This window comes from Ursus maritimus, unplaced genomic scaffold, assembly GCF_017311325.1.
Source record: "Ursus maritimus isolate PB19 unplaced genomic scaffold, ASM1731132v1 scaffold_7, whole genome shotgun sequence".
NCBI lineage: Eukaryota > Metazoa > Chordata > Mammalia > Carnivora > Ursidae > Ursus > Ursus maritimus.
Genome location: NW_024426885.1, coordinates 39,388,497 through 39,412,106, shown reverse-complemented (window position 1 = coordinate 39,412,106; position 23,610 = coordinate 39,388,497). Strand labels below are relative to the sequence as shown.

Here is a 23,610-nt window from a genome sequence, read left to right as displayed (position 1 = left end):
GTGTGCCTAAAACACACAGCACTCTGCAGAAGGCAGACAGCGGAGCTCCCTGACCCAGAATGCTCATCACAGACAGAGCACTCCCAGCAACTCCCTGAAAAAGGACGAAGGTCCTATTATGAACCCCTGGTTTACAGAGGAGGAAACTGTAATAATATACCAGGTCACATAGCTGGTAAGTAGCGGAGTCATGATTTGAACGTAGACGGGCAGCCAACTCCAAAGCTAGTATTAACTAAATACTAGGCAAAGCTGCCTCATACTTAACTGTAAAAGAAAACAATATTTAAGGAAAAATTACATGTAGTATGTATACCAGTTCTTTAAAAAATTACAGGTATCCTCTGCTTTTCCAAAGTTCAGTTAGCTTCCTCACTTTCACAAAATCCCTACATCAGTACCTGTTTTTGCCAACCAAAAGAAAGCCAAAGAGGATTTTCACTTTTATGGAAAAAGGGTGAAAAGCAAAAACAGCGTTCAGTCTTTGTCTCGCAGGGAGCCATTATAGAGGCAGCGCACATGGCGAGCACGAGAGTGGCGCCACCAAGCTCCTTCCCCGGGAACTACACTCGGCATCTGGGCAGCAAGCGCGGTAGCTTTGAACTGATCTATAAGCATCTATGCATTATCTCAATTTATTTTGTGCATGTTAGCAAGATGTATCCTAAGGTATCAGAAAAGCCTAAGAGAGGTTATTGTTTGGGTCTGGTAACGCTCAAGAACTTCTCCATATAAAGTGATGGTAAGTGCTTCTTCACTTCAAGCCATTTCAGTGTATGAAAGGTTCTATAGGAATGCTCTACTTTCTGGATAGCAGGGAAATCTGTATTAGAACAGTAAGTAAATATTAAAACATTGTTTTAAATATTAATGAAACTGTCACGAATAAACCTAAAATATAAAAAGGGATATATTTTTAAGTGTCACTATAATTCTTGTTTAGTTTAACCAAACCTAGACTAAGAACAGGAAAAATAAAAGGGGCAGAGGTGACAGACACTGTCTGCTTCTTAATTGTGAAAAAAAACAGGCTGGATTACATTCGTAAAAAACAAGCCCATCTACTGATCCATAGCTGTTACTTCCACATAAATACAAGAAAAGAAATAGACTATAGAATTATCAAACAACTCTAGGGGGAAAAAGTAATAGAAAATAGGGAAAAAAAATCAGGAAAATAGAAAACAGAAAATACGATCGCTGGTTTCAGACTAAATGTACCAGGAGTCATGACAGTGGGTTATTAGCAGCAAGACCTTTCCAGTGTGTACACACGGCCAAACCCTTAGACCCACACGAGACTGGCACTGAAAGCTGAAAATAAGGGAATTACCCAAGAAATGCAAACAGAAACAGGGCAGGACTAGAAATACAAATAGCAGACAAAAAAAACTAACAGGAAACAAAGAGGGATATTTGATATTTTAAAGGAGACAGTGCGCACAGGAGGAGCCACGCACCTTCACCTACCAGCAAGACCCGCAGCAAACCGGGGCGCAAAGCCCCAGAGCTGCACTGACGAAGCAGGACAGCCACAGCCTGCAGGGGACCCGACAGACCCGAAGAGAGAAAGTAAGATTAAAGAAAACAAGAGGTCAAATATTAAAGCACAAATGATCTGAGCACCAGCATCCGTGAGCTCCTTCTAATAGCTATCAGCAGAGTTTCTGACCACACAAAGAATACTCATTCTTTACACGCCACTGAGGCTAAAGCCAAGCTGAGCAGTCAGCCAACGCAATCTGCTAAAAAGGGAAAATGAGAGAATAAGATAAAAACAAAACTTAGTGGACCATAAAAAAACAAAACTGGAAGAACTGAAAAAGCATAAAACAAAACAGCTCACTGAAAAAAACAAACAGACAAAGCTCTGTCAGGTCAGCCCATGGAGCAGAGTCAGACGCACAGCGTGAGAGTGTCAAAAGAGCACAACCCAGATGTAGACACTTGTACACAAATGAGTCTTCTCACCACTACCACTAGTGAGCTCATGCCAAAACCCTGAACACTTTGACAGAGGACAACTGTTAAAAAAAGTGAAGTCCCAAAATGGACCCAAGAAAAATGAGACAAACCGATCAGACCAATTACTGAAGAACTTGAAAAAGATGGTATGCTCTTCACACCAAAAGTCAATCAGACCCAAAGGGTTTCACGAGCAAAGTAGGAATCCACCCTGTTGTTTAACTATTCCAAAATGCAGAAAAAGACAGGACGCGTTTTAATTCATTACTACAAGGCTAGCAAAAATCTGTTTTCAAAACTGACAGACACAACACACTTACACGTATACTCCCTACTAGAAATTCACTACTTATAAATAATATCTAGCCGTATATTAACCTAATAAGACTCATCACAGGAATATAAGAAGAGCAAAATATCAGGAAACCTAATGCAATATTCGTGTAATCACAATTATACAAATTTTATAAAACTCAGCATCTTCAAAAATGATTTTAGTATTATGTTAATGAACTAGGATTGGAGTATTTTTAACTTAACAGAGTATAAAACGGTGCAGTAAGAGCCAAAAAATTTTGAAAGAGAAAAACGAGGGAGAAATGACTTTCTCATCTCATAACACACTCAAAACTCCCGAGTTTGTAAAACCGCTTTAGAGAACAAGGATGCTAACTGGATACACTTTAAACGTTCAACAGGGAGAGCTATATTATCGTGACTACTACTTTGCCATCCTCCTAGTCACGGTTTTCAATGCCTACACAGTCCTACATTGAAGACCACACCTGATTCACCATTTCCCAACTCCGTACCTTCGGTGAATGCACAGGAAAAACCTCAGCATTCACAGCCTTACAAACACACAGACAGGTTTCTCCCGGGACTCGCCTGACTGCACTGCTAATCCACCACCACGGGCCGCCACAGCTACCAGCGCCCATGAAGGAAAGCGGGCTGTCCAAAGAGGCGCTGCTCCCGCTCGAACGCCTCCTCCCTCCAGCCCTGTGACTTTCAGAAGCCGGAGCTGATGCTAATAGCTGCTCTGCATCTAAACCTTCCACTGAGACTATGGACAGGCCACTGCTACAACCCTACCCCCGTCTCCCCCGCCAGGAGAGCAGTGGCTGCTAGAAGTCATGAAGCAGCTAGGCCCCAAGAAGGCAGCACACAAACAGAGAATGTCCCTGCCCAACTCTCCTCCAGGCCTGGATCTCTGTGGCTGCGGAGAGACAAGAGGGGGATAAAAACAACTACAAATGTTTGGGGCTTCAAAACCAACAGATGTCAAATTACCACCCACGTTTATAAAATGTCCCCTGGGTCGCAGCCAAGCCCTGCAACTGTGGGTCCACTTGCTCAGGACCCTGGAACTCTTATAACTGCTGGATGCAAAGACTCACCATGGCCATTCCCTTAACCACCCCCCCAGGGAATGCCACCCCGAGCTGGATTCTGGATGTCACTTCACCACAGCTGAACAAATGAGATGCCAAGCCTCTCAAATACACACCACTGGCACCATGTTCAGCTTCTTTTGCATGTTTAATGAGGACTGAAGTTTATTTGGAAAATTCCGTAATGTTAAGCCATAGAAATAAACAATTTCTAACATATTCAGAAAGATGTATGATGATGAGTAAGAATCAAAAAGACACTTTTGTAGGAAGCATAAGAATTTTTTTTTTAATGTCCCTATTGAAAATGTAACTTCCACTTAACAGTCACTAGGTAAAAACACCATCTAAGACTATTTGTTTTCACCTGATTCAATCTCAGAATTCTATAATGGCCTAGTCTGGAGTTTCAATAATGGCGAATTGTTGAATATTATGGACGTCTCTATCCAAACACTTAAAGACAAATCATCTCGGGCGGTTTCAAATTAAAAGCTTGTAAAATATGTAACCTCTCCTAGTTTTTGCAATTAATAGGGTACATCTGCAATTAGCCTGACTTACTGAATGCAGTGCTGTTGTCATTAAAAGATGTCTGTGAAAGTGCTGCTGTTATTATGGAGGCTCAGGAGACCAATCCCTCCTAGAGGGCAAACAGTGGACTGGTAGAAAACAACAGCCATAAATCACACTGTCAGGCAGCGGGGAGAGCGGAGTGGAGCACAGGCACATGAAGGCCATTCACGGTAAACACAGCACGGCAGCTTCCCAGGCAGGATTTACTGCACCTGTAATTAATTAAAATTTCCTTCAAGCTAAATCTTTAATAAACAAGGATTTGTGCTGACAATGAAGAAAAAAAGGGCTCCAGCAACATAATTTTACAATATACCTCACAGAACAAGCATAGCATCTATCATTTCTTGTATCAGGTGTATACACCGTCTCTGAAGTTAATAGGAATTACATCACTTTGTGTTATAATTTGTGTACTTGGAATGGGTCTGAAATATTTAGGATGCTTGAGGGACCATGTGGCCCTTTTCTACTTTTATTTGTTATGTTTTTGCCTGACTCCCTTCCAGCTCTTTAAAAAGCCAAGTCCTTTGACTCTAGTGTTCCAGAAAACGGGCCTTTTTAAAGAACACGTGATGGCAGTTTCATCAAACAGCCATGTTTTCCCGTGGTTTGTTCTTTAATCACAACTTGTGTTCCACAAAAAGAATTTTAACACGCTCTTTCATTGTTTCCTTTTGGGGCCGAATGCATCTGGATGTGAGAAAAAAAGGTCTAGACGTGAATGCCCACGAACACGTGTGATAAAGCAAGTGTTAACCTTCAATCTAGCCAACTATTTATATTGAATCAGTCAGAAACAGCAGAGCATCTTTTCTTTTGACTACCAAGAAGAATGGGTCTGCAACATTCTTTGTTTCTAACAGTAAGAATTCCCTGAGTAAATGTTACACACCAAGGACAACACTAAGCTGCTCGTGCATCTCTATCACCTCAACAACTCTTCACGAAATTACCAAAAAATACTCACTGTGTTGGAGATCAAACTAGGCCCCCAGAAGCTAAGTGACTTGCCCAAGTTCAGAAAGCTATAAAATGGCAAATCCAAGATTCAAACCCTGGTCTGGTAATGACAAAAACTACACTTTGGAACCTTTATGCAATTGTTGCATTTCCTACCCTTATGCCTCTAAGTGCCACGAGCTTGTCAAAATGAGATAAAACTCTTCGATTTATCAAAAATATTCCACAGAATTACCATATCTGTAGGAGACAGCAGGAAAAGGTGGAAGAGACAAAGTGACAACTGTTTCAGAATATAAGCAAGAAATTTCTCATTAAGCGTCTTCCAACAAATTGAAAAAAAGGGTCCTTAACAATTAAATAAAGTTCATAACACAGTGCTAAAGATGCCACCACCCACGGTGAGTTATGGCATAAGTACATTTTCTCTCCCCAAGAAAATGGCTAGCTTTTCAAGGTCAGTTAAAAACATCATATCCGTTTTTCGGAGCCCTAACAGCCTCAACTACCTGCAATGCCATGTTTATAGTTACTCAACAAATGTCTGTTAATCAACTCATGTATCAAGTTTCTCTATGTTAGAAAAAAAGGGATCACAAAACATAATGAGAAAAGGAAAATCTTAGATTCCTATGAAATGAGATTTCAACTGACCATTAAAAGAAGATCTAGAAGACTGAAGATGTCTTTATCTGATTTGATTGTTTGGGTGAAAACACTAGCCACATATTCTTCTGCATGGTTGCTGGGTTTACATTTGGTAATTCTAAATTACACTGTCAGTCAAAGAGAGTGTTAACAAAGATAATACAGGGTCACATGGTGAGAGAGGTGGGAAGCTAAAAGGCAATGTAAGGAAGAAGAATGATGGATGCATTCCATTCAGAAATTGATCTGATGTCTGTGCTCTAAATGAAATTTTTAATTTTTAATTTTCAAAATTTTATGTCATATCTGCTACAACAAATCATTAGGAAAATAAAGACAATCTACTTGAGTGATAAGCAGAACAATTCCTGAATTAGTACTTTTACATTTTCCAAAGAGAAATTCTCTTCTCTTTCGTATTTTCTCCAGCACGGAATGTCCCTATCTCAGAGTGCCATTATCTGGACAGGCCCGTGGGCACAGAAAGCTCCCCCATGCAGAAAAAGAATCTTAGCTGATAAGAATAGAAAGGAAGTCAGGCATTAGATGCTGGGTTAGAGGTCAGACCAACACTGACATAATATTTGAAATATGATTAAAAAACAGTTAAATAACTGCAATCTAACACATTATCTGCAAGCCAACAGGTGTGCATGGGGTGGTGACAAAGATCTTCATGAACAAATATAAAAAGGAAGGAGCAAAGGTATCAAATGTCACTTTGGTGTTTGAATCTAGCAGCTGGATTTCTTTTTTTTTTTTTTTTTAAGATTTTATTTATTCATTTGACAGAGATAGAGACAGCCAGCGAGAGCGGGAACACAAGCAGGGGGAATGGGAGAGGAAGAAGCAGGCTCCCAGCGGAGAAGCCTGATGTGGGGCTCGATCCCAGAACGCCGGGATCACGCCCTGAGCCGAAGGCAGACGCTTAACGACTGAGCCACCCAGGCGCCCCCTAGCAGCTGGATTTCTGATCTTGGAAGTGTTACTAACAAGGTCTGTGCAAAGGATTTAAAGTATATTCAATGTGTCTTCATCACAAATAATAAACTGATATTAACAATAATAAATAATAAACTCTGTTTCTAAGTCAAGAGTATGGTCTGTAAGATGCAAACGAACACCTTTTTGGTCTTTTGTATAACAACTTACATCTTTAGAGATCTGGGATACTTTATAATGGAAAAGAAACAGTAGAGTTAATTAAGGGTCAGAGGAAAAACATACATCTACTGCTTTTCCTCAAAAGTTAAATAAGAGGGCACCTGAGTGGCGCAGGCAGTTAAGCATCTGCCTTTGGCTCCAGTCACGATTCAAGGGTCCTGGGATCAGCCCCGCATCAGGCTCCTTGTTAAGCGGGGAGCCTGCTTCTCCCTCTCCTCCCCGCTTGTGCTCTCTCACTATCTCTGTCACTACCTATCTCTCTCTCTAATAAGTAAATAAAATCTTCAAAAAAAAGTTAAATAAGAAACTTCAAGTTAAGGTCCTTAGCAAACTGTAAAGCACCAAAAAAATTTATGAACAATCACATGCATGCATGTGTTTGTGTGTGCAAAACCACTTCAGAAGATGGAATCACTGCAAAGTGAATGATCTACTCTCTCAAGTTCTGCCCTCCAAATATGGAAGCAAGGCACCAATGCAGACATTTCATTTATATGAAGATAGTTCTTCAGGTTATAATAAAAGAGGAAATGCAGGTAAGCTATGATAAAGGTGAAAGTGAATAGATGCCCTTCAGTAGCCTAAAAGAAAATAAAAGGATAAAGAGGAACATATGGAAAACGTGCCTTTTAAAGAGAAACATCAAGTAATGAATGCTGCTGGATTTTGCAATACAGAACATTACAAAATGTCAACAGACGATGGAAGTGAAAAAGGTATCAAAAATGTTTTACAAGGGTGACAAAAAGATAGTTACAACAATTTAGTCTTACTAGAAAAACAATCCAAATGGTTATCATGCTGTTAAAAATCACTGTTTTGTTTTGATCACAGCATTAACCCTACCTCATTAATTATTTTAACTCAGTTCGTTTTCCATATACCATTTAAAATTCAGGGCAAAGTCAGTTGGTTTTAACAGCAGTTAGTATAAGCAAGATTCTATTTCATCAAACTTGAGCTACCAGATTATAGATACTCCTGATCCACTTCTATGAATGCTATGATTCACTACTCAGGATCCTGAACAAAATGCGAGTTTGGAGGAAAGGGGTACTGGGCGAAACTGCAAGAACCATGGAGTTCAGGGGCTCGCGTGTGTCGAACTCAGTGAGGCAAACATGCAGCAGCTCTTTCAGGCACGCTGCGTGGGGGCACAGGAGAGCTCACTCAAGAGCTCCAAAGACTTGGGAAAGAAAGAACTCATAACAAACTGCCACTTCGTGTCAATAAAGTAACCTGTAAACCCACGGTGAAGAAATGTAATTATCAGCTATTCAGCAAACGCTTAAGGGCACTTTACACAGCTTACAGTCTGGATGGTCAGAGCTGAGAATTAAAAAAGCATAATACAACCTCTCTATGCTACCCATTTGAGCACAAACCAACCTCCTTTTTAATAAAGTAACTAAAACTACAAATAAGTGAAGAAATCCAACTTTCAAAATACAATGGTTATGCTTACATGATGACCAGGGATTCAGAGAACACAAAGCAATTTAACTAAAAAACAACAATAGGAAAAGCAACAAATCAGGAAATTCCCAAAATGGCAGGTTGTTCTTTTGTTCATTAAAAATGTTGAAGAGCATGTTAGATGCATTTACCGATGAGGAGTTACATTACACTTTCCTAAAACTGTGGACAGCTGCTAATGGCCCAAATCCGACTAGTTAACTGTTCTGTAAGCCCCCAATGTATGGCCCAACTCACGCTAGCAGGCCCAGTTGTGTTTTGCTGGACAACAAACACGTCTCAAGGCCACTATGAACTGTGAGAATGATAACGTCTAAATTCACAACTACTGTGAAAATAACAGAGCTCTAAATTAAATCAGTAAGTTAATGCATAAAAGAAACACAGGAACATACATTTAAGAAATACAGGGATCAGTCAAGCAGAGAAAGACAACTATCATATGATTTCTCTCATCTATGGAACTTCTTAAGAACTAGGAAGATCAGTAGGGGAAGAAAGGGATAAAGAAAGGGGGGCTAATCAGAAGGGGGAATGAAACATGAGAGACTATGGACTATGAGAAACAAACTGAGGGCCTCAGAGGGGAGGGGGGGTGGGGGAATGGGATAGACCGGTGACGGGTAGTAAGGAGGGCACATATTGCATGGTGCACTGGGTGTTATACACAACTAATGAATCATCGAGCTTTACATCGGAAACCGGGGATGTACTGTATGGTAACTAACATAATAAAAAATCATTAATAAAAAAAAAAATACAGGGATCAAAGGTGAAACAAATATGTAAAATGGAGAAGTTTAAAACCAAGCAAACCAACAGGTACTGAAGTACTGTAGTGTTACCTTTTTTTGAGTATAGGAGCCGGTTTCATGTAGAATTGCCACTCTGAACGGAGGCCACCACGTGTGAAACTCCTTCACCCACTGATGCATCACTGTCGTTGGACAGACAATTATAGTCGGACCCAACCCCTTGAACCTGCATCCAAAACGTTCAAGAAGAAAACACAACCGTGAATGACAGCATATGGACGATTAACCGCCAAAAAACAAAAAAGGAAACAAATAGGTTAACAGTTTGAAAAAGAAAAGCCTAGCTATGGAAATTTATTGATATTTTCTCTAAAGAAAAAGCTGTTGAGGTTAACACCCAGTAAGTGAGATCTAGTGTAAAGTAAAAGAAAATGAAACAAAAATTACATAACAAAAATACTTTCCTTTCCTCTTCTATTCCAGGTGAGGGAAGGTGTTATGTATCTCTTCAAACAGAGAATCGTAGGAGTTTTCACCGACAGGATCTCATTCAACCTCCCAGCCGTGGGGAAGTAAGCAGGACAGAAATGCTGCCGTGCTCGGGGGATCCGAAGGTTGGCATGCCCAAGGCGACGTGGTTACCAGCAGACGCAGCAATTCCTACGGTCAGTCTCCTGACCACCGCGGCCTGCTTTCATGACACTGTGCTGCTCGCTTCTCCATGTGTGTGGGGGCATCACAGTGATCTGGCAAGCCTACACCAAGCGTGCAGCTGCACTGTTCTTGGGGAAAGCAGCGGAGCACGACACAGCAAGAGTCTTAGCAGTCACCCACTGACCCCGCAGTCCCAAACACACACTCATGTACCGGGATATCCACGGTAGCACTATCTACACCGTGGAAAAAGTGGGTGCCACCTAAACGTCCATAAAGACAAGTGCTGAACAAACCATTCCATTTCTTTAATTCAGCACAAGCTAGTCGTTAGGAGTGCTGCCTGGGTCTATCCAGCTCTGCACACATTAACTGCATGATCTTGGGCACATTACTTCACCTCTCTGAACCTCAGTTTCACATCTTAAATGGGAATAATAATAGTACTGATCACATAGGGTTAAATGAAGATTAATTCAGTTAATACCTGTAAAGTGTTCAGAACAGTGCCATATAGCAAATATTATAAGGGCTTGTTAAATAAGATCGAATATCACAGAACCATTAAAATCACTTTTGAAGAATATTTAAAAACCTGGAAAAATGCTCATAAGAAGTCTTTTATAAAACAAAACTATTTATGGAATCACTCCAACTCACTTTCACATAGAGAACTGGCAGATTGGTTGTGATGGGCACTATCTCAACATTCATCCCTCCCTCTCCTTCCCAATAGAACCACGATTTTGTGCGGGTGTTCCCTCTTTCTTCCCACACTGTACTTGATGGGGATCTGACCACTGCCTGGCTGTGGGAGAAGCAGAAACCTGGGTTCATCCACAGCTGTCAGCACACAGTACCCGGCCCCCTCCCCGGCGCCACTCACTCTTCGACTCAGGGCCTGGTAAGACTGGTTCACTCAGCATAAGGAAGGAAGGACTCCCATTCCAGGCTGGGGGAGACTTTTCTCTCTCGGTCTCTCCTAGCACATGTGAACAAGGAAACACAGCCCAGTGGCTGCTGGGCAGTTGGGCTACAGTGCAAGGAGATCTGATGACTACAAGGAGAACTGACCTTAGGAGAAAACTGAAGTCCCTGGGACCCTGATGACATCACTGAGCTGCGGATCATGCTGTGTCTACTGCCCACCTTCTCTGTAGGTTCCTAGGGGTATCACATATACTGTGAACATCTGACTCAATGTAAGGTTTTGCCTACTTGTAACCAAAATATCCTGATACGTTGCACACCACAGGTAACTAACTGAATGTGCACCATCCTGCACTCCTTCCCCCCATTACACTGGAACAAGTGTCCCTCTTCATGTCTGACCAATCCCTTTGCCTGTGCCTAGAAATCCATACTCCCATTACTGTGGCCACACTTCATCCTCAGTCCTGCTGGGAGCTGGGCGCCAGTTGGTACATAAGATGAAAATTAAGCAAAAGTCAGACTATGGGAATCTCTTCAGCACTAGACTCACGCTCAGCTCATGCTACAGGAGACAACTGGGAGCCAAGACTGACTGAGGACGCTGAGGTCACGTGGCCTACATTTCACTCATTCTGGGGCAGAATCACTGCCACTCTCCCCCTCCCCCACCTTTTTCTGCCCAACAAGGATGTTGAATATCTGAAGCTAAATGCACACTACGTATACTTCCCCATGCTACCTCATTAATTCCCATAGCTGCAATTACTCCCTCTACACGGGTGACACCAAATCTAGGTCCCCAGCCCAGATCTCTTTCCTGAACTCCAAAGTACCATATGCTTGGATGTCTAATTGCTGGCTCTCCAGTTAAATGTCCCCACAGCACCACACACAATCCTCCCCCACCTCGCCCTCCTCCCATGTTTCCAAACCCAATGGAAAGAACTGTCATCCACTATCCAGGTGCCCAAATTCAAAATCCATGTTTCATCACTGATCTGTCCCTCTTGTTCTCTACCTACTCAACGTACACTGAGTTCATGTCATGTCTATCTCCAAGAAAGGCACCTGTCTCTCCTTCTACACTGTTGATACTCCAGGTCTGGCCACTATCACCTCTTACCTAGGTTACTACACTCTTTAGCACAGACATTTCAAAAAAGCAAAAATCTGAATGTCTCATCCCTTTGTCTGAAAAGCTTTAATGTTTGCCTACTGCTCTTGAATAATCTACACACCTTAAGCTGGCCTATGAGACCACAAGGACTGACCTCTGCTCACCTCTTCACCCCCACCTCTCTCACGGCTCCCACCCCAACATCTGCCTCTGTGGTTCAGCACGCCACCTGCCAGCACTGTCTTCAGTTCCTACAAAGCACATATTCCTCTGATCTCTCGACGTTCCCCTTATCCTAGCTGCCATCTACTTGTGTTTTAGCCCTGAGGTTCTTTTACAGAGTCTTCCTTTTTCTCTTTGGATGGGTTAAGGATTCTTCCTTGGTATATCCACACTAGTTAGGACCCCATACTAACCCTACCATAACAGGTATCACTCATATTTTTATTGTGTGTTAGATCCTTCCTAAGCCCCTTGAAGGTAGGAATGGCCTCTTCTTCAAATGCCTAGACCACAGGATGTAATTAATGAATACTGGATTTATTAAATGAAAACATTTTCTTAAAGGTTGTAGAAAATACATTGAAACGTTAAAAGAGATTATTTCTGAGTTAGGGAATCGTGGGTAATTTTTATTTTTTTGCTACAGCTCAGTAAATAATTTCTGAGCTTAATTTTTTTGTAAGTTACTCAGAGTAAATCACACAGTGCTTGAAATATTAAAAGTAATCTTCTGCACAGCTCAAAAATACCTGCAGTTCTATTACAGAAACAAGCCGTAACTGAAATGAGGCTCAGTTATATTCCAATGTGACAAAATGCCTCCATCCACTTCTAAATCCTCTCATCCTTCAGCTACAGCTACTGCCCCCTGCCCCTCTGCTCCATATTAAGGGCTCAAGAAGTAGAGGCTACAACAGACTTTGACACTTCCCAAATACCCAAGCCAGGTTCTGCTCCTCACTAAGGGCAGGCACCCCCTCAAGCTCCCTGGGGATGGCATGACTCTGTTCTGGCCCCCTTCATGACAATATTTCCTTCTAAATGGATTAAATGCACCAGCTTCTTTATATCCTCCATGGGGAACATGAGTTATTATCAATATGCGCTTAGCAGGGATTAGGAAACAACCAATCAAAACCTGTTTAAAATATTTACAAACAAAGTCACTTTCAAATAAGCATAAATACATACACATGCTTTATTCAGCTACATGCACTTATTTCTTTTTATCACATGCTTTCTGCAAACGGCTACACTGATGACTCACAGTGTCATTTAGGACCAATATTTTATTCTAGCTGAACACATATCTGGCATTATGATGCCCTTTCATTTCTGCCATTCTCCCTCTATTAGAAGACTATGGAGGTTTTCACACTGAGTGGAAATCTAGGAGCAGACCTAGATTGTTGCTGAACCACAGGAGGGGCAATCAAATCCATTAACTGTCACATCAACTGAACCACCCTTTTCCAACCCTCAAAACCAGTGAGATGAGCGTAAGAAATGGCTAAATGTACTAGAGTAATTAGCATCAATTACCAAACTGGCTAAAATTCCTTTCATCTTTGATTAGCATTGATTATCTAATGAGTTTAGGACAAGCCAATAGCTCCAATGGTCAAATACTTCAACCTACAGGATGGAAACCCTGCTATCCACAGGCTAGAACTTACCAGGAATTACAAAGTAAAATATTTACCTTTGAAAGTTCATTAACTTTTTCAGGCCATTTTATTTGTAACCAGGAATTTACTAAATGATATCCAAGACCTTAAAGTATTAACTGAAGTTTGAAAGGTAAATTATTTATTTCCTCATCATGAAATTCAGGGGACCTATCGTTATAATATGAATGGCCAAGGGAAAAGAAGGTAGTATGCACATGATGAACTGGGAGCACAAAAACCAGTACAGATTTTTACAACTGCACGTAATAAGCTTCTCCCTCTTTTAAAAACAAACACACATGCAAAACACATTAAAAAACAAAACCAAAAAAAACTTCTTTACCATGAAGTTTCTTCTTGGTATCCCAGAGACTTACAACTTTCAAAGACCATGGGCCATAAAACTGCAACACGAAGACCATCTCAAGTTAGGGCCCCCAAATCTACACAGTTCACAGGGGTTCAGAGAAAATGTAAATAGCCAAAATGAACCATGTCAGCTCACTGAGAACTTCATCTAACCATTCATCTATTTTTCTTTAGGACATAAACACAGCGAAGAACTCCAAGTTCATCGAGTTGCAGAGGTGGACAGGTTATAAAATTGTGAGAAAAATGTGATACAATTTGCTCTGGCACATGGAAGTCGAGGGGACCACGCTCCCCAACACACCTCTATTCATAAAGAGCCCGGCTGTTTGGCTGATACATAACTGCATTCTGGGAAGCCACTTCCACCAATACTATTTTAATAAAGACAATCTGGGCTATCATCCAACATGCCACACTATTTCATTATGGAAAAGAGGATATGAGCATTGATAGTTAATTGATTACAGCTGCTGCTCATTATTAGCCCTGCCTTCACTCCTAGTAGGATTGCCACCACTCTGGAGAGCATGTTTTAATTTTTAGATCAAAACTACACTGCAGGGAGGACTTGAGTTTTCGTAGGCCCAGAGTATTAGACTCCACACAAGTTTCATGACAATAGGAAGGGAAGGGAAGATAAGAGATGGGAAATAAGAAAATCCCAGAAATCATTTAAGGAAAGAAAGACTGTCCTAGAAACCATCTGGGGCAGCCTGGGGCATTCCAGTTATCCAAAAAGAAAAAAACAAACAAAAAAACATCCAGGTAGAGATGCAGAGCCACGCCAATCAAAGAGTTTATTTAGAACAGAGAAAGCACTTTCTAAAACACTAAACTAATGACACTCATAGATAAGAAAACACTAAATGCTCATTTTCAACTTTGACTTTTCCCTTGGGCTGCAATGTTTTCATGGTTCCAAGTAAAATATGTAATAGAACTCTAATATTTGAAGGAAAACCTCTGCTTCAGTACAACTTCCCTGTAATAACAAAGTATTTAGTATTTTAAAATCTCCAAATGTTTTTTCCCTTTCCTACATCATATAAAATATTCCTAAAACGAATACTTCTCATGAGAAGTGTGATCTGTTAAATTAATGGAAAAGGAATAAAAACAAAGCACTACTAACGATTAAAAAAAAAAAAAAAGTTCTTTACTCAATAGTTTATGGTTTGCATTTGGCTCCATACTAAACGTTTCTCTGGGGCCAAACCCGAGCGCAGGACAGTCACTCTCTGCAGTTGCTGACTTCAGGCACATTGGAACTGTGTTGAAGGTGCCTCTAAACCCTATTCAGTGAGTGTCTGAGGTTGCTACAACATAACCGTCTAGTAAATATCTTGCTGTTACTCATTAGATAAACCTACTGGAATCCAAGGAGCTCTCAGATTATCTGGGTTAGAGATGAACTATCCTACATAATTCACCTCGTATTATTTTTACCAATACTGATTTACATAAAGCCAATTTACAGCTTTAGTATGGAAATAAATGCTCACTGTATTTCGAGAGAAATATTTCAGTCCCAACATACTGAACTAACACAATTTAAATGTTGATTCTTTCTGAATACCACAGCTTTAATAGTTCATTTAAATTCCTAAAGAGAATAAAGATCACAATCCAAACATAATTTTCCATCATTTTAGGCAATCATTTAGGCTTTGGCTTTAGAGTCGATATAAAATTCTTGAAGATTGGGAGAGGGAGAAGAAAGCATAGTGAGCAGACAATTTCATGTAAAAAAAAACCAATCCAACCACTATTACTATCTACAAATGCTATCGCACATACTGATTATAAAAGAAATTCGGGAGAATGGCTTCTCCAAAGCTCCAACTTTCCCCATGAATAGACTTTGTACTTACTGTAATGCTCACCTGGTCTCCTGCCAGAACAAATATTTTAATGTAAAATTTAATAAATGGGACTAAAGGTATTATACCCAATTTAAAATTCCATATTGTGTAAACTATCGATATTAACATAATTGAGTTTGTAAACAATCCATTTGTAGAAGCTAACCTTAGACACTGTATTGACCCAAAATATCTAGTGGGGCTCATCTGCAAAATGAAGCATCAATGCCTGGAATTCATTAAAAGTGTTACATGTTTAATTTCTCCTGCCCTACAGCTCCATTGTCTCGTAAAAATTTTCCTTTGATGTCCCCCACTAAAAGAATTAAAGGAATATTGTAATTGAAATGTCATCAATAATTCACAAGACCCTCCTCCACAGCAATACATCTGATGAAATATTAATTGAGCTCCACAGACTGACAGTCTGCAGAGGAGCACTTGCCTGTAATTTGAACCACGAGTCCTGATCTTGCTGTAGCTCAGACCTGCCAAGAAGGCAATTATCTGGATGGTCTTGCCCAATCCCATTTCGTCTCCCAGAATTCCTCCTGCCTGCTGGCAGTGCAATTCCCACAGCCACCTAACACCTGTCTGCTGGTACCTACAACAACAAACACCAACAAGAAAGAGAAAATGGCAAATGGTGGATAATACAGATCATAACAGAAAGTACTCATGAATTAATCATTTGGCTAGGTTCTAGTACCAGTCAGAGAAACATGCCGGATGTGTGTTTTACATGAGCATTATATTTATAAGGTCATACATTTTTGATTACCTAGGCATAAAATCACAAATTTTTCTTTATAGAACATGTTAACACATTTCTAATTAAACTGATAGATGGGGTAATTAGGGACTATTTCATTTCTTTTTCAACATTAGAAATAGCTTGGTAAACAAGCACAAATTTATTATCTTTTATTCAGTATCTTTCCAGAAAAAAATCTCAAATATTTTTACTTATATAAAGTTCCAATATTTTTTCTATGAAAAAGAGGCATTAACATTTACTTTTTCTATCTCAACAGCATCAAAAAGCAAGAGACAGAACACTACAATTTACAGCACATACTTTTGAAAAGTCACTTGACAATTATATTATCTTTTATAGGAAAAATTTAATTGAATTTTAAGGCCATAAACAAGTCTGAATAAAAGGGCTGCTCACAAAATTAGTACATGACAGATGATTCTCTCATATTATTAGCAGATGAAAAAAAGAACACTTTAAAGACTCAACAATACAAAAAGTCTTTTTAATATTTTAAAGCAGAACTTGATTCAGGGGCTTTATCATAGATACAGAAAGATCAGAGCTATTAAAATTTTAAATAAGGAGTACAAGACAAAGAAAAATAATATGTTCTCCTATAAAAACAAAGTTGGTATTTTCTTTTCTCCATCAATGGCATATTTAATCTATAATCTAAAAATGAAGCTAAAAAGGGGATAACGCAAGAAGCATTTTTGAGAGTGAAGAAAGACATCATAGAATGATATGAAAAATATATGCCAAGTTTAAAAACAAATCTAAGGCAAAAAATATTTAAAAGACCATGAAATCTAAAGATTTTTTTTTTCCAAAAAAAATACCAAGGCTGATGAGCTTCCCATCTTAAACACAGGCATTTTTGTTGTTGGTTTACTGGCCTGATATCTACTCCAATATGTGTGGTATGTCTACCTAAAATCTCACTGTGAACTCTACTCCTTGTTGAACTAGTTTCATCTCTTAATCATATGTTATAATTAACTTCCCCCAGTAGTTTCCCCCAGAATCAATTCCAAAAGTTTACCTCTAGCTGTTGCTATTACTATCTATCTAAAACTTCGAATGAGAATGTTGCTGCTTATTAAGTTTGCTATTATACACACTGAATATGCACCCTGAGGAAGAAGATTAAAAATCAAAACACAGTAAAGTCTAGTATGGATAAAAGATCAGTAAACTGAAGAACAACAAGTTCTATTAACACATGGTACATAATCAGAGAATAATGGCTACTAACTCCTTAAGAAGCCAATGCCGGGGAGGCAGAAGGCCACGTGGTTTGGATATAGCCTCACAACCACCCTGCATAAAGAAAGCAACCCATTTTATAGTTAGGATGTGAAAGCACACAGAGGTTAAGTAACTTGCCAAAGGTCACACTGCTAGGGAAAAAACGAGCAAGCCAGAACTGAAATCCAGAACCTCTCCTTCCAAAGTGACTCCACTTAGGAGATAATCTTGACCAGCGGTTCTCAATGGGGAATTATTTTGCACCCTAGGGGACATCTGGCAATCCCTGGAGTCATTTTTGGTCATTCAAACTGGTAAAGTACAATTGTTATCTAGTAGGTAGAATCCAGAGATGCTGTTCAACATCCTACAATGCACAGAAGAGTCCTTAAACAAAAGAATTATTCTGTCCAGAACGTCAGGTGTGCTGAGGATGAGAACCCCTGATGTAGGCTAAAAGCTGACTGTGAACCACAACAATGAACCAATCTCAGCTGTGGATAAAGATATAGTGCAAAAAAACCTGATGTATGATCAGAAGCACTAAATACTAGTTAATCAACCTCCTTTTACCGAGGTGGAGAACAACTATGGGACCAGCTCCTCCAGGCTGAGTAAGGACGAAAATCTCCCAGTGATCATTCTAGTGTTTCACCACTACACCACACCACCTCTCCTAACACGGGTCCAACATCTCTTTTTGTTTGGGGCCAATCAATTTAAGCGGGGAAAATCTAGAGGAGCACTCCAGAAACCATGAAAGGAATAAAGAATGGCAACCTGCACGGTATCCCAAAGGGAGTTTAGGAGGGCATTAAGACAGCTGCATCCTATGTGACCCAGGAGAGGCAATAATAGTGTGATTTCTCCTCATTTACAAATGTAATCTCCAAGGGCATACGATTTCGTGTTTATAAAATGATTAACACTAAAGAAATGGTTTAAGGAAAAATATCTACTAGGTGGCCCTGTAAGTCACACCACTACATGGAAATCCCCAACAACTGAGACATTGTACAAAGATGGCAGAGTGGCTCTTTCTTTCTACAAAGGCCCTAAGACCGCACCAGCACATTGGTTGGCAGGTGTGTGTCGCTGGATGAGGAGGAGTTAGGGAGCCTGGGTTCTGGTTTCAGTAGTGCCACTAAGTGACTTAGGTTTTGTTGCTTTAATTTCCTAATAAACACTATAAACAATGACATACTTCAAATGAAAGGTTACAGAATAGCTTTCAGAACCTTTGAAAGGCATATAAAAAATTACTCCTTATAAAGATATTTTACAAACTATTGTACAATAGTTAAAAAAAAAAAAAAAAAGGACCATACTCTGCTTTCCCCATGAGAATGAAGTATCACAAAATAACCACAAATAATTGGTATATATCTTGGCATTGTCACACTAACCCAAGATTCCATTTGCTAGTGTGGCTAAAAGTAAGATCAAAAGATTGAAGTTTGTCATTTGATTGCTAAATTATACAGATGAATGCATTTGCTGGGCAAACTTTCAAAACAGAAATTTAAAAGTTAAACATGATCTTAGAGAAAATAGCGCTTAAATGGATAACTGTAGCTTCTGACTCCCTTGTGTACAACTATACCCTGTTAATTTAATTCCACAGAGTGCAATAAATACAGCAAAAATATATCTACGGCTGAAAATTAAACTGGCCTGGCTAAAACTTAATCATAAAGGCAAAATGAAAACTTATCAATCCTATTAATTTTTTTCATACAGCAGAAGAAAAGGAACAAGTCTAATAACAATTATTTTGAGAATATGTTTTTTAGAAATGAACACAAAATACTTTGCAGAAATGTGTAATTAAGACAAATTAAAACAAACAAACATGACATGTATTTACATTAACTACTACAGGGTTAATAAGTCAATACACTGAAACCTATATACCCTTAGTAAGCAAAGTCTGGTTCTAGTAACTGTGAAATTCCGTTAGCACAAATTCTCACACTTATACAAAAGTGCACATTCAACTTGACTCTTGAGGCTATATACCAACTTACTACACATGCAGAAGTATCCTTCTTCGTTAAATCAATTTAAATTTATAATTTGGGTATTTCTTTTGCTAGTACAACACTGGTACTATCTGGACTGTTCCTTAATAAGCAATCGCTTTAGAGAAGATAAAAAGAGTTGTCAATAAATGTTGTTTACATACCCTTCCACAGTTAATTTTCGTTTGGGAGAAGCAATAAACAAAGTAGCCACCTCTCTGGGCTACAAAATGATTTGTCTGCAAAAATTATTAGAGCGATTCAGATTTGAATTTCTACATAAGTCGGCTTCTGTCCAGTTATGGCAACCCAACCAACACACTTCACATTTTTAGGATTTAAGCTTTCCTATATATTTAGTGAGGTAAAATAACTGTTCCCAACGCCTTTTGCCCACCCTCCCCTCATTGAGGTAAAAATTAAAACTATAATATAAGCCCTTTGAGAGGAAATATAAAAAGCATGTTATTTTTAAATAGACATCTTGCACAAGTTTAAGGCATGGCAGACAACTGAATCTAGAAGGAGATTAAGCATAATTGTCTCAAAGAAAGAAGTTTCTATCCCACACCCAACTACCAAATGATGCTACTGAACAGAAAGTAACTATATAATGGTTTAACTTCCTATATGCACTGAAGAAGCCTTCCTAAAGTATCTTGTTAAGTAAATCCCAGGAGTGATGAGACGGAAAATGCGCTTCCGTATTTACATTCATCACGGGAGACTGGCCCAGGCCATGTAGGCTACAGCATCTATTACACAGCTCCCGGTTATCTGGAACACTCGGCCACTTCACAAAGGAAACACAGTTTGAAATAGCAACTTAATGCCAAAGGTGTTTGCCTAGATCTTCTCTTTTGACATTAGAACATCTACATAAAATATTTAGATGCACATTTGGTCAGCTCAAAAGTATTATACCCTTAGGTACAATATAAAACACTCAAACTACTCTCAATAGTTTTTATTTCTACACAGAAGTTAAAAAAAAAAAAACCACCCCAATATTGATTTTAATATACAACTCTTCTTACTTAATTCATCTGACTTAAGAAATTAGAGGTTTGGTCCCTTAGAATTACTAAGAACAAAAAAATAATTCGACGTAGATGGCTTTTAAATGTGTTGCTTTTAGCTGGCTGAGACAGGTCCACATAGATTCACCAGCTTACAAACGTGCCCCATGCGCACTTTAGGCCATTTATTATCATCTACTTTTAATGAGCAGCACGTGGCTAAAATTTCATTTGACGATATCTGTATTTGCAATAAATTGCTGCAAGTACCTTGAGGGCCCACAGGTAACTACTGTATCATATCTAAAATATTAATTTGTACACAATGGCTTGATGACAGATATAAAGGAAAGAACACACGGCACATACTTAAAAAGCTTTCTGAACAGAAAACTTGGCATTTTAAAATCATCAAACTCCGCATCGCTCTCCTCAGAATTGTCTTCGAGCTTCAGACACTTCTCTTTGTCCTGCAGCCTCAGCTTATTCCATCTCCTACCATGAAAAGAAAAATCATATTTTCATTATTTTGGTTACAAGACAGATTAAAGCACAGTTCTAGATAATGCACAGGAAAAAGACGGAAATTAAAATGGTCTTTTAGCTTTCTGCCACCGTCATTACCCAAAACACTGATATTCAAAGAAAAAAAATTCTCTTTTCCTTCCTTTTCAATTCAATTCTTATTTGAATTATTACAGCTACTTTAGAAATATTTCTGTAAGGTCCCATTTCATTATCAAAACTACTTGTGCCTCTTCTGGCATACCCTAAGGGGAAATTTCTCTTCTACTTCCTAAGATATATGAACTTAATTCTAGAAAAGACTCAGTGAAAATTTCAATATAACTATTTCCAAAATGGCAATATAACAAAAAATAGATTTTATTTATCATTACTATTTCTGTGCTAAAGATATGACGGTCATAGCATAAAACAACACAGTATCTTGAACAAAAAGCAAAGGTTAGGTCAAAATTGCTATATATCAGATTAACATATTATTTACTTAATGGAGGGCCATCAGCAATATCAAAGGACTGATAAGTAAACAACTTAGAAAAAAAGGTGTTCACTAAATAAAATCTAACTCAGGAAAAAAAGTGTTCATTAAATAAAATCTAAGTTATAAATTTAGTAATATGATGCTTTTCAGATATAAAATAAGATGAGTGTTTATATTTCAGAGGGGTGATGCCATGTATGTATACCAGAAGAAATGTCTAAAGATTTGAAAGTCTTAACAACACACTGAGGTTGTTGGGAAGGTGTAGTCATTTAACCAGACTAATTCTGCATCCAAGTAACTATATAATGGACACCGGTATCATGAGTTTAAAAAATACACACACACACACACACACACACACACACACAACTCAATAGCCTCACATTCTATTTACTTCCAAAATAAAAGGATGACCTTTCTTTCTCAGTATGCATGCATCTCACAATGTGAATTTCACAAAATGGTGGGAATGGAATAAAGCAATACAGATAAATGCCTTCAAAGTAAAAAGCTCACAGGAAGGGAATGAGAACAGCAACATGTATAAGATATTTAACCGCCACTGATTATGTAAGAATATTAAGAGAATGTGTGGAGGAAAGTAAATGAGAAAATGGAAGGATAATATCATATACACTGCTCAGTTTAACCAATGGTGTTTTCCAGTATCAATTACCACACCAGCACAGGAGGCCAAATACAAGAGCAACAGGCAACCCCATCGAGGTAGCCGCTGGAGGACCTTAAAGCACGCCCTCTGATACAAAGTCTTGCCTTGTTGAGAATGTTCACTCTTCAAAGTAACAAAAGGAAGGGCTACCTGAGATATAACTGCAATCAATAAGGAAGAAGTAGCTGGTGATCTGAAGCTGCTTCTCGGGGTACTAAGAGGAGCTATAAATAAGCACTGTTGGTAATTTCCAGAGAAGAACAGGAAATTTAAGAGGCAGTACATAGCCAAGCCTAAGAAAACTGCTGTCATATAACCATGAGATAGTCTTTTTATATAAAATATTTAATGACCTTTTTGTGCTTAACTTCTAAAGGCAATCTCTTCCTCTCTTTTATTTTTCTTCCTTAAAAATTATCTCCGTGCAATTGATGAAATGAAGTACCTCTCGGTGCCTATAATCGTCTTTGCTATTCTTCTGAGTTTCATATTACGAACAAATTTAGTTAAGTGCAATGGTGCACAGCAGTGGTTCTCAACCAGGGGCAATTTGGCCATCCTCCCTGCCCCCCAGGGTAATTTGACAATGTCTAGAGACATATTTAGTTGTTCCAACTGCTGTGGGGAGGGAGGTACACTACTAACATCTAGCAGGTGGAGGCCAGGGACACTGCTGATAAACACCCTACAATGTACAAGCCAGGCCTCCACAACAAAATGTTATCTGGTCTCAAATGTCAATAGTGCCAAGGCTGAAAATTCCTGGTAGCTAAGTAGACGCGCTACTGAAACTTAGAAACCAAATGACATACATCCATTTTCCTGGTATATATATCTGGATTCTCGCTACCTACTATCTGAAATTTAGTGAGCAAGCAATTTCACATAACAAGATATTCCTCAGTATCCAAATTCCTTACTATCAGAACTCAAAACCAAACATCTGCAAAACAAAAGATACTTGTATTTACCAAATTTATGAATAATACAAAACTCAGAAGCATCACAAAAACTACCAATCCACTTAAAAACACTCCATTTTGCAATTATGCAAAGATAATTTTACAGGAAGAAAAAGAAAAACACCAGAAGATACTGGTTTTAGAAGTTTGGCATAAAGTCATTAAATACTTTACATAAAGAGTATCACATACTAAACTCCATTGACAGATGATAGCTATTTCCTCAGACTCAGCCAGCAAGTCTTTGTGGCCGTTCAATTTCCCACTGCATCACTCTGAGTCAACAGGGTTTCAGCTTCCTCCTTCTCCTCCCTCCTAAAAGGTACAGGCATCATGTCACCACAGAACACAGCACCTAGGAAACCACAT

The 23,610-nt window shown here is 39.0% G+C and overlaps 1 protein-coding gene across 1 annotated transcript in view; it reads right to left on the bottom strand.

Annotated features, from left to right (window-relative positions):
* Nucleotides 1–23,610, bottom strand: part of ERCC6 (ERCC excision repair 6, chromatin remodeling factor) — a 69,153-nt gene that overhangs the window by 23,948 nt on the left and 21,595 nt on the right. Inside the window, exons 5-7 of the mRNA XM_008696172.2 lie at nt 20,970–21,095; nt 15,998–16,156; nt 9,032–9,167 (exon numbers count right to left, since the gene is read on the bottom strand). Of these exons, the coding sequence (XP_008694394.1) occupies nt 9,032–9,167; nt 15,998–16,156; nt 20,970–21,095 (421 nt within the window). The remainder of the gene's footprint in view (nt 1–9,031; nt 9,168–15,997; nt 16,157–20,969; nt 21,096–23,610) is intronic.